Source organism: Vigna umbellata, chromosome 2 (assembly GCF_029865625.1).
Source record: "Vigna umbellata cultivar VRB3 chromosome 2, Vumbellata_1.0, whole genome shotgun sequence".
NCBI lineage: Eukaryota > Viridiplantae > Streptophyta > Magnoliopsida > Fabales > Fabaceae > Vigna > Vigna umbellata.
In genome coordinates this window covers 51,279,533-51,297,587 of record NC_142166.1, presented here as the reverse complement: position 1 = coordinate 51,297,587, position 18,055 = coordinate 51,279,533, and the positions used below count along the sequence as shown (strand labels likewise).

General features: G+C 33.7%; 2 protein-coding genes across 2 annotated transcripts; one reads left to right on the top strand and one right to left on the bottom strand.

The window, feature by feature from the left end:
• Positions 1-5,535: 5,535 nt before the first annotated feature.
• On the top strand, positions 5,536-6,282 carry LOC124838821 (plastocyanin). Its single transcript, XM_047314510.2, has one exon. The coding sequence runs from the start codon at positions 5,600-5,602 to the stop codon at positions 6,098-6,100; it is 501 nt and encodes a 166-aa protein (XP_047170466.1). The 5' UTR covers positions 5,536-5,599; the 3' UTR covers positions 6,101-6,282.
• On the bottom strand, positions 5,978-14,877 carry LOC124838815 (phospholipase D delta-like). Its single transcript, XM_088107395.1, has 10 exons — positions 13,192-14,877; positions 12,028-12,144; positions 11,262-11,456; positions 10,522-10,803; positions 10,364-10,432; positions 10,112-10,259; positions 9,320-9,468; positions 9,031-9,198; positions 8,599-8,799; positions 5,978-7,656 (listed from the first exon to the last, which is right to left on the bottom strand). Exons 1-10 carry the CDS (start codon positions 14,110-14,112, stop codon positions 7,363-7,365), a joined length of 2,544 nt encoding a protein of 847 aa, XP_087963521.1. The 5' UTR covers positions 14,113-14,877; the 3' UTR covers positions 5,978-7,362.
• Between the last annotated feature and the right edge of the window lie 3,178 nt (positions 14,878-18,055).

Genomic DNA, 18,055 nt, shown 5'->3' with positions numbered 1-18,055 from the left:
ACTTTGAAGCTTAGAATTTTGTTGTCATTTTATCTTTAAAAGATATTTGAGATGATGAAAAGATGAATGAATATTTAAATTGTTTTAGTTATCGACTCTTAAGAGATATGAGACTATTAGAATAAATAGAAACAAATTTTGAATATATTTTTGTTTTAAAATTTAACATATTCTTTTAAATATTTGATTAACGGGTTAAATATGTTTTTAGTTCTTAAATTATCAAGCGATTTTGAGTTTCGTCCCTTTTTGAAATGTTTGTTCATTTTCGTCCTCTTAATTTGGAAACTCGTATTTTTATTCCTTAAAAACCAACAACGTTAAGTTTTCTGTGAGGTGGCTAATAGTGAGCCACATGTGATGCCAATTTTCAGGTCTCTTTGTTTCTGGTGGGGGATGCAAAAACCCTAATGGGTTTCTGATGGGTAGAATGAAGAGGGTTTCACCCTACTCCTCCAACATATTTCCTGCAACTCCAAAAATTTCATTTTTTAACCTTTTAACATATTATCATCCTACACTTCCAACTCTTTTAAAAAATTTATTTTTAACTTTATCATAAATATATTTTTATTTTCTTCTCTTTCTTATTAAAAAACACTCTACACCACCTTAATAATAATTTAATTTAATTTAATTTAAAATTTAAATATTATTTAATATAAATTTATATTTTAATAATTATTAAAATATTATTTATATTATAATAATAGTTATATTAAAAATATAAAAAATAAAATAATAATAATAATATTTTATTATTATTAAATTTTAAATAAAAACCAAAATTTTAAAAAACTTATTTATCAAATATTAAAATCCGTAACAGTTTTGCTTTTTATTTAAAATTTAATAAATACTTAATTTAATTTAAAATTATAATATTATTTTCTAAATTTTAATATTTTATTAATTATTAAAATATAATTTATATTTTTATAATAATTTTATTAAAAAAATTAAAATAGTGATAATAATGAAACTAAAAATAATATTTAAAATCACATTTAATATTTAAATATATTAAATTATATTAAAATATTAAATTAAATTCAATAATTATTAAAATTAGAAAAAAACAAAATTTTGAAAAGATTCTGGTTAATCGGATATACAGATCCGATAAGTTAGCTTTACGGATATGGATATCCGATAAATAATTGATTTTAAAATTTTATTTTTTATTTAATTTTTAATAATTATTTAATTTAATTTAATATTTTAATATAATATAAATAATTCTTTTTAAAATTTTGTTTTTTATTTAAATTTTAATAATTATTTAATTTTTTTATATTTTAAAATAATTTAATATATTAAATATTTTATTTAATATAATTTTATTTTTGTTGTAATTATTTTATTTTTATACTTTTAATATAAATATTATTATAATATAAATATTTTAATAATTATTAAAATATAAACTTATATTAAATAATATTTAAATTTTAAATTAAATTATTATTAAGGTACTGTAAAATGTTTTTAATAAAAAAGAGAAAAAAATAAAAAAAATATTTATTAAAGTTAAAAATGAAATTTTTGAAAAAATTGGAGGTATATGAGGGTGAGATACTAGAAGATTAAAAATGAAAATTTTGGAGGTGAAGATAAGATGTTGGAGGTGTAGGATGAAAAAACTTTGTGTCTAATTTCCCAGGCCGTGCATTCTTCTGTTTGCATCACTGTTTTCACTCATACACTCCAGTTGGGCTCTCTTTCATTTATTTCTTTGCACACCACTTTTTTCCATTCAGGCACCCTCCCACTTTTGTGTTTTGGGCTTAAATCTTTTTTCTTTGCGCAGCCCATTTGTTTCTTACACCTCCAATGCTATTTTCGGCCCTTTTTTTTTAAATTTTCAATTCATACACTTCCTATATTTGCTAAATCTCACTCTATATCTTTTGTTTCATTTCTCTTTATATATGCACCTTATTAACTTGCTTTCGATATTTATTTCATTTTATTTTAAATACTTACCCTTTTATATATATATATATATATATATATATATATATATATATATATATATATATATATATATATATGTATATATATATAATATAATATAAAAAATACATAAAAATTACGAAAAAAGAGAACGAAAATATATTTAAATTGTTTTTTTTGTGTCATCTTTTGCATCGTTCTAGTGCCTAACATCTCTATTTCTCTTTAAAAAATAATTTAAAAATATTTAAATATTGTTTTAAAGGTATCAACACTCGTGTGATTGTCCGCATAGTGTTTAAAATTTTTCTTTTTTAAAAAAAATAATTAAAAAATATTTAAATGTCATTTTAAAGGTATGAGTGTGATCGTCCTTATCCTCTTGATGTTTAATAATTTTTTTAAATAATTAAAAAATATATAAATATCGTTTTAAAGTATATGTGATCGCCTGCATTGTTCTAGTGTTTAATATATTTTTTCTCTTTTAAAAATTAATTTAAAAATGTTTAAATATCGTTTTAAAGATGAGTATTCGTGTGATTGTCCGCATCGTCCTAGTGTTTAGTATCCTTCTCTCTCTTTTTTAAAATAATTAAAAAACACTCATGTGATTGTTTGCATCGTTTCGGTGTTTAATACATTTCTCTTTTTTTAAAATAATTAAAAATAAATAAATATCGTTTTAAAGGTATGAATACTCGTGTGACCGTCTGCGTTAGTTTAGTATTTCTTACCTTCTTTTTTCTCAACCATGCCAAAAATATGAAATCGTTCAAAATCTAAGATATTGGATTTCCCAAACAAACAATCTTTCAAAAGAAACATGTAACTCTCATTCCTCATTTTAAATATGTAGGAACACGGTCAATATATGTCAGCCCAAAAAACTAAAAAATATCTTTATTTTAGAGTGTTGTTTTTTTTGGAATAGTTAGACATTTTGAAAACCACATTACTTTTTGCGTATTTATTTAAGAGTATTACCTTCTGGCATACGCGGTAGGGTGTTAATATCTTCCCTACGCTTAATCGATTCCCGAACTTAGAACTCGGTTTTCGCAGACCATGCCTTATCATTTTATGGTTTTTGTGTAGTTTTTCAAAATAAACTATGGTGACAACTCCAAAATCTTTTTTTCAAACTCGTCTTTTTTTGGTTTGTCGTTTCGTCGTGATTCCGATTCGACACCATATTACTCTATTTTGAAAAAATTATAACTAAATTAAATAAAAAACACATATATAAGGATTAAATTGTTAACAATGACATTAACATGTGACATTGTCCTATCACGTTATCAGTGTCATGTGTCATACTAAGGACCTCACATGTGGACAAAAATAAAATTGAAAAAAAAAATAAAAAAATCACATATTAACGCATGGTATGTCATTAAAGTCATTAGTAATTTTTTAAAAAAATATCTACTTATGATACTTTTTCAAAAGTTGGGACGCAATTAAAACAAATTGTTACTCATTGGGTACAATTCGAAACTTTCCAACCAAAATAAAGACTAAATGAATAATTAAAGTTAATATAAATGGTTGTTTGATTACTTTAAGAAGCTATTATATCTAACAAATAACTGAGTGATTGTTCACTTGATATTTAGTTTTTAAAATTTATATTATTAGTTAATTTAAAAAATATCATAATAAAAGTTAAGGTGTACAACTTAAAATTACTTACAATCACAAAATCAATTTGTTGTCAACTTATACAACGCTGAGTGGTATCAAAGGGGCGTTGAACTGAACGATAGTTTGTGATGCAAGTTTGGAAATATTTTAATTTCAAAGCACTAAGCGACAAATTGTACTCTTGAACGCCACTCTTTATGAGTGCTTTGGCGTTAAGTGTCATCTTTGCATTGTAGGTCTAGAACAATTTAGTTCCTAAACGTTGAGCGTTAGAAAGTGCCGCTGAGCATAATATTTAATGAGAAGAAGGACATTTAGTGTCAAAATTTTTACTGAGCGTCACTTTTTGAGAAAGATTTGGCGTTAAGCACCAAATTGTGTGTTGGATCTGTTTTCTTCTTTGATGGTTTGAGATTAATTAATAATAGACTTTATATGTTTATGATTATTAGTGTGTTTGATTAAAATGACAACATGGACATGTATTATGATGATGGTGAAAGAATTTCAAAAAGAATTTATCTGTGGTGATTATCTTAGTGTATGTATTAACATATGAGATTTCAATAAGGATCGTGAACTCTAATAACTATTCATACTCAAATAAAATAAATTGAGTTGTGTGGTGAAAGTCAGAAGAGATCATTGCCTTTGGACTATTTGGTCACAAGCGCAAAAGACATTAACCTTGTGAGTAGTAGGATGATAATCTCTTTATCTATGACTTTATGGAGTATAAATACTACTAAAAATTCACGCTTACAATGAATCTCAATGTTAAAAGCATGTTTCTGAATAATTGACTATAGTGTTAATTGTTTGTATTAATATATATGACTTATTATATTTTATACATACTTAGTTTATAATTGATATAATTTAGGATAATTTTTTTTCAAACTAACTTATCTTGATATTCATTTGTGTTTCTTATGTTTTATTTGTTTATTTTGTGATGTTTAATTCACTGAGTAAATAGAAAGTTAAATAATGATACATGCATATATGTCAGTAAATAGAAAGTTAGATATTGATACATGTATGGTAAAAGGTAAAGTTCTCCTAAGTAGTTTTATAATTTCTTAGTAATTATTTTGTATAAAAATTATCTCTTTTAAAAAAATTATATGATTCATTGTTAGTTTTATATATATTAATTATTATTTTAGATAACTGTATTAATATTTATATGTTTATAATTATATATTTTAGTTTATTAATTTTATCATATTTTATTTAATACTTTTACATTATGGATATTACAGTCTTATTTTTTTACTTTAATTTGTAGCTATACAATATCAAAATAGTTTAAAAATAAAATTAATGTTAGAAAAAACAATAGTTAATTTCTATGAGATGATTTTTTTTATATCATTTTGCTAGTTACTTCTTTTATTCATCAAAATAAACGGAGATAAATTTTCTTAATTATTTTTCTTCGTATTTATATTTATCTAAAGAATATTTTATTCCATTGTATCTCTACGGGGTGATGATTATTAGTAATAATCTAAAACTCCTTACACGTGATTTATTAGTAATAGTGATTTATTTCCTTTTATTTAGTTAGATAAAAGATAGAAATATAAAAAATAATGTGGTTTTCTTGAAAGTTTGTGCCAGCGATGAGTATCTTACTAACATAAGATTCACCACCACCACCTCTTTTTTGAGTGTGTTAATTACAGAACAGAGATTCTACTTCAGATGTATATGTGACAGTGAAAGAAATGAAAAAAGAAAAATCTACGCCACGTCAGAGGATAACATCTGATTCAACCAATGGGAGCAATGGTGATGAGATGATGAGATAACCCTTTCACTCTGCATTATCTGAATCACCCATTGTTCCTCTTCGCACAGCCACACAAAGAACAATCCACACCCTTCTCAATTCTCTCACTCTATAAAAAACAACCTTACCATTTCGTCGTTCTGATTTCCCCATTCCACACACAAACCTCACTCGCCACACCTTCCTTCACGAACAGACATGGCCGCCGTCACCTCCGCCGCCGTCGCCATTCCCTCATTCACCGGCCTCAAGGCGAGTGGAACAACCAAAGCGAGTGCCGCGGTTAAAGTCTCAGTTCCCCAGGCCCCACGCTTCGGTATCAAGGCTTCCCTCAAAGACCTTGGAGCCGCCGTAGTGGCCACCGCCGCCAGCGCCGTCCTCGCCAGCAATGCCATGGCCCTCGAAGTCTTGCTCGGTGCCGGTGACGGCTCTCTAGTCTTCGTTCCCAGCGACTTCTCCGTGGCCTCCGGGGAACAGATCGTGTTCAAGAACAACGCGGGGTTCCCGCACAACGTTGTTTTCGATGAGGACGAGATTCCCAGTGGGGTGGATGCAGGGTCAATCTCTATGCCGGAGGAAGAGTTGCTGAACGGACCTGGTGAGACTTACAGCGTCACTTTGAGTGCCAAGGGATCCTACAGTTTCTACTGCTCGCCTCACCAAGGAGCTGGTATGGTTGGAAAAGTCACTGTTAACTGAATCTCTTTCTGTGACTGAACAACAAGATTCCCGTGGTTCGTTCTTGTGATTTTGTTTTTGTAGAAGAGCTTAATTTACGTCGTTCTTGTTATCATGGGATATATATTGTTATGTCATGGATGAACATATAATATCTTTCTTGTAATTCGTTTGCTTCCTTTGCTGGATTAATTCTCCCTTAATCCTCCCTCGTGTTGGTTCACTGCTTAAGATACTATTATTTTCTTTGGTCAAAGTCTCACGTATGGATGATTAATGAAGTTAAATAAATACTTAAATCACTTCCACGGATGACCAAAAACAAGTATACTCTATAGTTAAGAAATTAAAAATATTTAATATCCTAAAAATTTAAAATATCTATTGTAGCTCAATATAGTTATCTCATGCAAATAAGTTTATTTAACTCTATTTGATATTTGTTGATCTTTAAATTGTTGGAGCTGGGATTCACAATTCATTACCAGATCGTACACATTTTTTTCTCTCCTTTGATGAAAAGACTACGATGCGTTGCAGAAAATAATATTGCAATTACATACCATTGAATAAATTCTTCGATTTCAGAATTAAATTCCTAGCAGAGAAGTAGAAAATCTGACTAATTTATTAAAAGTTACAACTTCAAGAATGTATTTTTTATTAGGACACGTGGTATAATTATTTTTTTATATTGTATCTATTGACATACTGTTTAGAAGTACTAGCAAAATTAAGTTTAGAGATGGATATAAAATAGATAACTATAAAAGGATGTTACTTTTAAATAGTTGAAAGAGAAAAGAAAAGAACAGTTAAGGATAGTATAAAAATGCACTTAAAAATAAGAAAATAATGAAAATATTAAGAATGTCCAATTATAGGAGATTACAAAATTTACGATAATGAATTTCACTCTTTTCAATTATACATATTAATCTATGGTATAGAAAAACATCTATCTGTAATATAAATTAGCGATATATATATTTCATACTGAAATGTTAAATTTGCATCAGCAGAGTGATTAACAAGTGTTGTCTGATTAAGAATTAGGGATGCAAATGTACAAGTGGAAGGAGATGAATGAATGGTTTATTGGACATTCGACCATTAGGCAGAAAAGAATTGATACACATGTACAATGTGGCCGTGACATACAGTCCACTAATAATTACTATACGCAGCCTGTAGCATACTAAAAATGTTTTAACTTTTTCTATACCAATTGAGCCCTCCGATGTGAGGTTTTTTGACGTAGAAATTAAGAGTGTATGCTATGCCTATGTGGTTAGAGCATCAGGAAGGTTGGATCTGGAGCCAAGCACCTTGCCTCCAACATCTGGGAAAGACTCAAATCCAGGTAGGGACTTTATCTTCCCAGTGGCATTTATACTCACAGGATATTTGATCAGGTGCCCTTGCAATGGATTATAATCGTCAGATGTGTACCTCCTCCAGTTTTCTTCAGCAATACTGTTCACACTTCTCACGCATTCCAGACTTTCAGGATTCTTAAAGCAAGCTTGTATGCTCCCTATGTGTTCTGCCCATAAAGACATCCTATACCCATATACCTGCAAATACCATAACTAAGTTCTCTCCAATGAAGCAACTGGGGACTTTTCTCTGCCCTCTAAAAGGAAAGAAAGACAAGCCTGATTCGACCCGTGAGCCAATTTTACAAATAAAGTACGAATATGGGTTTTAAAACAATTTATTGCCTTAGAGTATCTCAAATACGAGATTTTTATTCATGTGTTTGAATAAAGTACTAATAATAGTAATATGATATAGTAAAATCTATTTTACATTTATAACAAGAAAAGTAACTTAAGAGAATTGTTTCTATTGAAGTTGTCGTAATAGCAACCTATTTTTTGTTTTTGAAAATTTGATTGTAAACCCACACATCGTGACATGTAGATGTTGTTGGTCAAATCAGCGTATAGTTGTTGCTACTAACCAGTGTAACCAGAATGGGACTCGTGACATGGTAAAAAAAACAGCTAAAGTTGGTAGCGCTAGAAGTTAATTTAAGTAAAATGTAAAGATGACATGATACAAAAAATTAACTAAAATTGGTAGCACCTATAACCGGTTTACCTAGAGTTCCACAGTTGCATTGTAAAACATAAACTTTACCTATTTGAATTATTTACCATGCCATGAGTCTCACATTTGCGTCTCACTAGCGTTTCGCTATTCTGCAACCCTTCCTTGCGAATTATATGGGACATGCTATATGGACTCGCAGTCAAATTTTCAAGAAAATAAAAACAAGAAGGTTGATGCGGAGTGACTCTCCCTAGTTAAACTAGTTGTTTGATCAAATCAATAGTCAAAGGAGTCTTGTGCTAGTAATTAGCTGTTTTGTTTCATAAAAGGGGTGCAGAATGTTGAATAAGCCCGAAAGAAGTAAATAACTAACGTACTCAATTTACAGTCCATACACTCACACACACACCAAAAGGAAAGTTCTGTAAATAATAATTGACAGTATATTAAATGATACTAACCTGACCATGTGGATGCCCCTTTTTCTTACCCCATGTATGATGGGGTTGATACGCACCCATGGCTATCTCGGTGTCTCTTGATCCAGCCATAGATCGTTGATTGATATTGGCAGACCCAAGAATTACATATTCGTCATCCACAATCATTCCCTTGGCATGTACATAAATCATGAACCTTCGGAACTTTTGTGAGGCTGAAATCTGATTACATAAAGATGTTAATGTGATTAAATGCAAAAACAAGAATAATAACCCCGAACTACTTATCCACCAAGTAAATTGGTAATTACTTCGCAATTAAAAAACAAGTTGTTTTCTAAAATATCTCTCAGTGTAACTTGATATTATAAATAAAATGAAGTCTTTAAAAATGGAATCAACATTAAATGAAGTGTTTTAGAAATAATGTTACTAAATAAGCTGAAGTATTACCGTTTCGCCATTATCTGGAGACGAACTACTTGGACTTAAAAAACCATTTTTCAACGGCTCTCGGTTTCCAAGACAATAAAAGTTGAGATAATCTTGTGGATGATGGTCAAGTTCCATAACTTTTAATTCCCGAGCTATGACATTATACATCATTTGCATAGTTTGTGCCTGAAAATGTGAATTCCTTTTTATAATTAATAAATATAACACTTGCAATTGATCAACGAACAAATTTTTTTCCTATTGTAGACTTTTGCATGATAAGCTAGCAACGTAATTTTTAACTAACCTGCCAAAAGAGTATCTCTTGCACAGAAGCAGAAGAAGGGTTACCTTCGGGCCACATTGGGATGACTATATACACTGTAAATCTCTCCTTGGATCGTATCTTACTAACTATCTTCAGTGCCAACTCCATCGGAATTAGGTTATCAGCGCCTGATCAATGAAAAAGATGGAATTTTTTATAAGTAGAAAATGTTACAAAAAAATATAATGAAAAGAACGATGTCAATAACCAAGTCTGCATGTGGGCTTTTTTTGAGGGAAAAACAATGATCTTTCAAATGATGCAGGTATTCAGGACACACAATCGTAGTAAATACCTTATAATTTAGTTAGACCAAGTTTTTCATTCATCAAGTGCGTTAAGCAGATGTTCGATTTACACCATGGGACCTAAAAGCAACGGTATGGTGATATAATCCAAACTCATTCTTACTGTTAGGCCCAAAGGAATATTAATAGCATATTTTGTATTTTATTGATGATATTCAAAAAGGAAATTATTAGGAATCCGTTGTTTTTTCTGTTTTGTGTGTAACAACATTATTCTAGGATACCTTGGTGTGTATCATTCTGTTATAAATATAAAACCCATTATAATGATCTAATGTTGGAATCAGAATTAAGTCTAATTCTATTTTTCCCTTTTGTTGAAGGAATTTTGTAGCGTTCTGTGGTTAAAAGCAGCAAAACCATGCTACATGCTAAATACTAGTCATAGGTGCTTATATAGAAATTATGAGCAATAAGCAGATGCAACAAGTTACATTAGTAAGCATCAATATTCTGCCAAAACCTGCATCTTTGTAAGCTGGCCAAGCAAAGGATGATCCAACAAAATATTGATTCTCGATATAAATAAAATGTTGAGCAGATCTGATAGCGTGTATATACGCTGTTTGAATACTCTTGTCTATAACCAGATTTTTTGCACACACAAGGTTCTGCAATGAATGGCAATAAAAAAGAAATTAACGAGACAGGGGAATCCAAAAAGTTCTAAGACATTATTATAAATATTGAGAAACTCAATGTTTGGATAACTTACCTGGGACTCAGCTTCAAATACATCCTTAGGAAATCCTTTCAAAGAGCCAGAATCTATGGATCGAAAAACCTGTGAAAAACATAAACCAAGTACAACTAAACAAATTCTTTGTTGAAAAAAAAAACGGAACAGAAGACAGAAGACAATGAACTAGTGACCTGAACATGCCAATTTTTAGGATCGCCTTCCTTCGAAACCCAGAGTTCAGGATCATCAGTTGGAATTGATTCAGAAGGACTAAGAATCCAAGAGATGCGTTCTAACTTGATCAAAGAATCATCGTTCCAGTGAGACACTCTTTTGAGCTTTCGACCCAACTCAGACCATCTCGTGGCCTTTCTCCAACGCTGCTCAAAATTAGTAAGTATATCATATGCAGCAGGGCCTTCAATTTTGCAATGTAAATCATGCCATGGTTGCCTTGGACCTTTGGTTCCCGTCTATCAAGAAAAGTGGACGACAAGACAAATTTCAGTTGGTAACCGTACACTTACGTTCTCAATATCGGTATCAAAGAAAACATCAAATGACAGTTTATATTTATGAAGCAACTACTTGATGCGAAGTGCCAATAACAACAGTATTTATAACATGCTAAATCTGCCGAATGAGTGGAAGGCCTGAAAGCTTTTTGTCCCTATTTTTAACATGTTAAACAATGTCCTTGTGAAAATCTATACATCAAACTAAGAAGTCACTATTAGCTTATGAATATCTATACTCTTATTAATTAACCTCACTGAATAAAACAACTCTACTTTTGCCTATTAGAGAAGAAAACAGGAACTGGACATATATTGTCCTACAAAAACGCTTTTATATGTGTGCAATCGATGCATGTTTTAGAATGCAACAACTTCTACGTAAAGCAAGGTATCCTCAGAGATCATGAACTTACGCAAAAACTGGGATTATGATAATCGTCCTGATAAACAGTGTCCTTATCGCGGAAAAGTCTGTGCTCAGGTGTATCATACCGGCCATCACAAAGATCTAGACCACCTATAAATGCAGTTATCTTCCTATTATTGCCATGTGCTTGAGTATCCACAATCACACATTTCTGATGATGTGTAAAGAGAGTTCCAACAACCTGAAGTTTGGCGCCAAGTAATATAGTCAACATTTTATCAATTTTTCGAAAACAAAAATAAAGTATTTTTAGATAGAAAAGCAACTCTGTTGAGATTGAAAAAATATCAACTGTTGATTGTTAAATTAACAAAAAAAAAATTCTTTCTGGGTTAACTGTTAAATTTACAGTTTTCATATGCCAGGCATACAATTTGGGCAATACAAAAAGGAAGGGTTCCAACTAATTCAGTAACACATCAATGCAAAGTTTAACGCAGGAAATTATCCTGCTAATGGAAATTAACTTCATGTTACACTTTGCATGATCTTGTCAAGTAAAGTTTTTGTGTATTTCTCTCTTCATAAACATTTATAGATTTTGATATGGCCTACCCTGTTTAATGTCTATCAAGACAAAGAAATATTATTTTATCATGTAAAAATTTATATTAGGATCCCTCCTATGCATATATTAAAACCAGAGAGGTATTCTGAAAACATGGAAAGCGAACATGATCAAGTATCTAGAACTTTCTAACAGAAAAATAACAAAATCTGGGAAAGCTACTAAACCATAGCATAAAGCATGCCTGCTGCCTGAAAATGCTAAGCTTACTGCTGGCATATCTTGGTGACAGCAAACATCTAACTGAAGAATGCTTGAAAAACTTTCGAGTTTCTTCATCATGCGTTTGCATTACTCCAGTCTGCAATCAAATTTAGTAACTTGTAAGGTAGCAAAAAGAAAAAAATCAACAGACACAATATTCAACTAGGCAGAATGCGAAACAAAGTATATATGTCCAAATTGGTTTAGATGTTCAAGCAACTGGGAATTACAAAATCGAAGTGCATGAGTTAGAACTTAGATGATGAACACGCAGTCATGTGGCTATACAACATGTGATTTGAATACGTAATTTGTCACTGGGTATTTAAATCAAAATTGAAGAGCAGTACAACTGTAAGGTCCAATTTGAAAACCAAAATCCGATATAAATAACGGAAGGAAGATCATCAAACCATTCCTAAAAGTTATGTCACAAGCATGTTCCAATAAAGGAACAAAAATCACATCAACATGTTACTACTCAAATTTTGTAAGCTAAAAAAATACATAAAAACTATATTTACTGTTAGGGAAATAAACTCTGTTTTTTATCATAATTGGTTATCCTCAGTGTGCCTGCACAGCTATATTTTATCTGAAACGAAGTTCTCATAGAATTAAGATTTGAGTTTCTTTTGGAAATTCAGTTTACAAAATAAAACTACTCCAAAATAAAATTTGTCAATTTTAATTCAAAAATGCACTACGCAGTTATATCGTGAGAATAATTCCTGCCAGAAATGAAAAACAAAATGAACAGTACCATAATGGATGGATGCTTAATTTATTAAGTTGATGATGAGTTGTCACATGTCAGTTTAATTGACAAAAATCATGTATTTTTTTAATCATAACAATTTAAATATGATCTAATGATATGTATTTAAAGATTCCATTCCACAAACATGCCAAGAGTTTGAAGGAAGAGTGAGTATCGCTATGTCCTCACTCCTCAACACAATTGTATAAAATAGCAAATAAATACAAGAAGATTAAATTAAAACTGCAAAGCTATAATTCATCAGTCTGTACAGTAAAATTCCCATTTAAATAAACAAAAACCAAACAGAAACACGATTGAACATTGCCATCGAACATTCCATTTTCACCATAAAACAAGTGCTGAAACATAAAATGTACGTACCGTGTTAATGAAAAACTTGCTGTGCGAAGTCTTATCATCCCAAACCAAAAGTAAAACTCGCAAACCTTCTTGGGACTTGTACTTGAGCAACTCCCCCAAATTCAAACTACCACCGCTCGGTAAGGGTTTGGTAGGCTCTCTCACGAGCCTAACTTTGTGGTAGATGGACCAACCCACAACGTAAACCAAATGGTGCGCTTCCAAAATAGCGTGGCATATATCTTCCCAGCACTTCCCATGCTCAAAATTCACACCCTCCTCTAACTCAACCTCCGGCAACATTGCCTCTGGCACGTGCGCGTCCTGATACAGCGTCACCGCCCCTCCGTGACGGACCGGGAAATAAGAGTCCCGAACCACGAACCGATCCGGATCCGGTTCCTTGAGGGACCGGAACATGCGAGTGTTCTCGCACCTCGTGAATTTCATCGCTAGGCGCAGCGCGCAGTCAGGCTTCGGCTGCTTCCCGAACGAGCCGATGATCGGGAACCAGTCGCTGATGGGTTCGCCGGAGAGGATTCTCTCGGCTGAGACGGTGACGACTCCGATGAGGTCGGCGCCGAACATGTCGTTGTCCTTGACGAAGAAGTCGACCTGCGCGGCCGGGTGCGCGAGCGGGATCTTGAAGTGCTCGTCCCAGGAAGGGCTCTGCGAATTAGAGATCACGCGGGTGCGCGCGACGGTGGCGCCGGCGAGGCACACGGTGACGTAAGGATCGCTGGTGATGATCTTGCGGTGGCGGTGGCGGGCGCGGTGGAGCTTCCTTTTTCCGGATATGGAGGCGCTGCAAGTGTTGAGGGCGGAGAAGAACCTTCGGACACGCTCGGAGAGCAAATCCATGTTGGGAAGGCAGCGAGCCTCGACGATTACCAGATCGAGGGTCCCATGGAGGTAGACCATGGTGTTATGCTTTTGAGGCATTGTTATGGCGGAGGGGTCACCGGCGGGTGAGATTAGATTGAAGGAGGTTTTGCGAGGGAGAGTGATAGGGAGCGTCGTAAATAATGCAAGGTGGAACCTTCGAACGCTCGCTACCACGATACGGCGTTACGGAGGTTACAGCATTATTACTCCGTCGTCGGTTTATTTGTTCGGCGGCGAAGTCCAATGGTATGTGAAATAAATATTATAACTTACTTAATATGGTGGCGTTAGCGGGAAAGAGAGGGTAACGGGATTGGCCATGCGTTCTCTGCTGTTCGTTGCCGTTGGTGTCTAATTTTGGACACGTCAACACGTGTAATGGCAGGATTAGGAGATGTGCAATGGTAATGGGTACAAAATTCTCTTGTGTGAGCCCAATAAATACTTTGTGGGCCCTTTTTTACTCCTTTGGGCCTGCATCTCAGAGTGCTGCTATTTTACTCCCTCCACCACCCCCATCATTTTCCTAGTTTTTTTTTAAATTCTAAATTTACTTGTTTTACTTTTTACTTTTATTTTTTATTTTTTCTAAATCCTAATTTCAATCTCCTCTCACTTTCACTTTCTCTTTCCCTTTCAGCAGCAAACCCCCATCCTCCACCTTGTCACTTTTTTTCTTTTTCTTAATTTTCACTTCCGTTAACACAAAATTTGACTGAAAAAGCAAATTATGCATGGTATAAATTTAAAACATTTATAACTTCTGATGAGTTTTGAAGTATCATGATTCCATAATATAATCTCCTAAAAATTTATTCCCCACTTCCTTGTCTTTAAATAACAAAACTTGAAAATTTATGCTTAAAATTACATATGTGCTTACAATGGTGCAATGAAAAAGAAGTATATTTGTTGAGTACAAAATAAAAAGTGAATAAAAGAAAAAATAGTTAGCTCAGTTTATCGTCTTATTCATATTGTTCATGCAGAATTTGTTTTTTCTGTCAAATTTTCTATTAACAGAAATGGAAATTAAAAGAAAGAAAGAAGGTGACAATGGAAATTGGAGGCTTGCGGCTGAGAGTGAAAGAAAAAGTGAAAGTGAGAGGGAATTAGAATTAAGATTTTGAAAAATAAAAATAAAATTAATAAAAAAAAAGTAAAAGAAATAAATTTAGAATTAAAAACAAAATTGGAAAAAGTATAAAGAGAAGATGAGGTGGTGGAATTCCATTTTCTTCCTTAACGGATCCAAATCCGTCTTAGTTATAAATTGCCTTCAAGTTCTTGTTATTGTTTTTTAACATGTATTTTACATATTTATATTTGGTAGAGAGATTAAACATAATGATCACAAAAATAAGACAAATCTAAAAATTATTCAGAGACCAAAATTTATTTCTTAAAAAGAAAAATTAAGGTCAGTCAAAAAATTATTGAGAAATTATAAATCAATATTTTAGAAAGAATAAAGACAAAAAATATAAATCCTAAAAAATGTTACATGATTCTCCCGCTTCATTAATAACAGACGTGAGTGCTTGTATGATTATCACATTGTTATTTAATGATAATATGTTGTAATTCCAAACCAATATTTTAAATAAAGAAAAAATGAAATGAAAAACTAGAGAGGGATGGTTTTTTGGGCTAAAAGTAAAATTATTAAAAAATTAGCATTTATTGAAAACGGGCCTACGAAATAATAAAATGCAACCATACAACTGTACACCTACCTATCTTATCATTACTTCCAAATGGCAACGTGATAACCGAATAGGATTAATAGAATATAATATTTCATTTTGAAAAAAAATTATATTATTTTTTTGTTTCGGTAAGATTTTGCGGGACCGAGAGACGAATCTTTGCTAACGTGTCTTCCTTTCTTCCGAACGCTGGAATCGCCTGAATTGCTTGCCTTTCTTCTGTCGAAGCCGTTCGGCTGACTTCAGTCTTGACCGATCGGTTGCCTTCGTGCTCCAGGGAGAGGTACTTGCAAAAGATACTCCGATGCTTAAGTTAGGCGTATGCTTTGAAGAACCTCGGCTCTTGGTTGAGTATTTAGTGAATTGTTATCACTGCTGAATGTTTGAGAATATGAGTTGAGTGTGAGTAGACCCTGAATGGAACGTGAGTGGAACGTCCCCGGCTTTTGGCCCTGACTTTGTATTTATAATTTACCTCATGGATCCTGAGCTGATACAAGCCCAATAAAATATAAACAGAATAAGATATAAACAGATTACCTGAAAATCCGGTTGGTTGTTTATAACCTGCTTATCAATATCTTTAATTAGATATTCTTTGATTATTTTATCATCTGCTGGACTGTTGGCCCAACAATAGCTTAAGTTGGCCCAATTGCGGCCCAATCTTTGACCTGAGTGGATGGACCGAACGGTGCTGAATGTTAACCGTTCGGTCTCCACTGGGTACGATACATTATGCCCCCCAAGTCCGAGTTAAGTGTTCGGCTTTAGCCGTGGTTAACTATAGGACTTATGAGTTTGAAAGAGGCTGTTTTTCCTATAGTGAGGAGCTTACTTTCCATGTAAACATGAATCGAGAGGGATTTACCTCTCGGCCTTCAACATGAATCGGGAGGGATTTACCTCTCGGCCTTCAACATGAATCGAGAGGGATTTACCTCTCGGCCTTCAACATGAACCGAGAGGGATTTACCTCTCGGCCTTCAACATGAACCGAGAGGAATGTACCTCTCGGCCTTCAACATGAACCGAGAGGGATTTACCTCTCGGTCTTTGACTTCGACCTAGGAATTCCTCCTAGGGAACGGGCTTTATTGTTCGGCTTTGAGAGAGCTTTACCTCCCTGCTTTGACTTTGACCTAGGAGTTCTTTTTAGGGAACGGGCTTTACCGTTCAGCTTTGAGAGGGCTTTACCTCCCGACTTTGACTTTGACCTAGGAGTTCTTCTTAGGGAACGAGCTTTACCGTTCGTCTTTGCACTAGGAGTTCGTGGAGAACTTCCTAATGGTAGGACTTTACCTCTTTGCCAAGAGGGATTTACCGCTCGGTCTTTTAGCTAGGAGTGCTTCCTAGTGAATGGGGGTTACCGTTCGGCTTTACACTAGGAGTTCGTGGAGAACTTCCTAATGGGAGGACTTTACCTCTCTGCCGGAAGAGATTTACCACTCGGTCTTTTAGCTAGGAGTGCTTCCTAGTGAACGGGCTTTACCGTTCGACTTTGAGAGGGATTTACCTCTCTCCCGAGAGGGATTTACCGCTCGATCTTTGACTTCAGGTTGTTGACGATAGGGATTTATCTCTCGGGCGAGAGGAATTTACCTCTCGGTCTTTGACTTCAGGTTTTTGACGAGAGGGATTTATCTCTCAACCGAGAGGAATTTACCTCTCGGTCTTTGACTTCAGGTTGTTGACGAGAGGGATTTACCTCTCGGCTGAGGGGAATTTACCTCTCGGTCTTTGACTTCAGATTGTTGACGAGAGGGGTTTACCTCTCAGCCGAGAGGGATTTACCTCTCGGTCTTTGTCTTCAATGAGAGGCATTTACCTCTCGTTCTTCGGCATCAACTCTTTTAGTTAACGAGAGGGATTTACCGTTCGGTCTTTGTCTTCAACGAGAGGAATTTACCTCTCGGCCGAGAGGGATTCACCTCTCGGTCTTTGTCTTCAACGAGAGGGATTTACCTCTCGGTCTTTGACTTTGACCTATGAATTCTTCCTAGGGAACGGACTTTACCATTCGGATTTTTGACGTAGGAGTTCGTTTTGGAACTTCATATAGGACGAGAGTGTCAGTCCCTGGGGACGTGCAACACCGCTCGGTTTTTCAGCATAGGAGTTCGATTTGGAACTTCCTAGAGGACGAGAGTGTCAGTCCTTGGAGACGTGCAACACCGCTCAGTTTAGGACCACGGGCTTTTGGAGGGCGTTCCCTGGGTTTTGTTGACACCAGTGATGGCTTACTTCTCGGTCTTCGACCTAGGAATTGCTGGAGAATTTCCTAATGGATG

Bases quoted from the DNA above. Each gene is read 5' to 3' on its own strand.
- LOC124838821 (XM_047314510.2), top strand. From the start codon at position 5,600: ATGGCCGCCGTCACCTCCGCCGCCGTCGCCATTCCCTCATTCACCGGC.
- LOC124838815 (XM_088107395.1), bottom strand. From the start codon at position 14,112: ATGCCTCAAAAGCATAACACCATGGTCTACCTCCATGGGACCCTCGAT. The intron at 12,145-13,191 runs GTACGTACATTT...ATTTGATTGCAG, and splicing joins GCAAGTTTTTCATTAACACG to ACTGGAGTAATGCAAACGCA. The intron at 11,457-12,027 runs GCATGCTTTATG...GCCAAACTTCAG, and splicing joins TTAGCATTTTCAGGCAGCAG to GTTGTTGGAACTCTCTTTAC.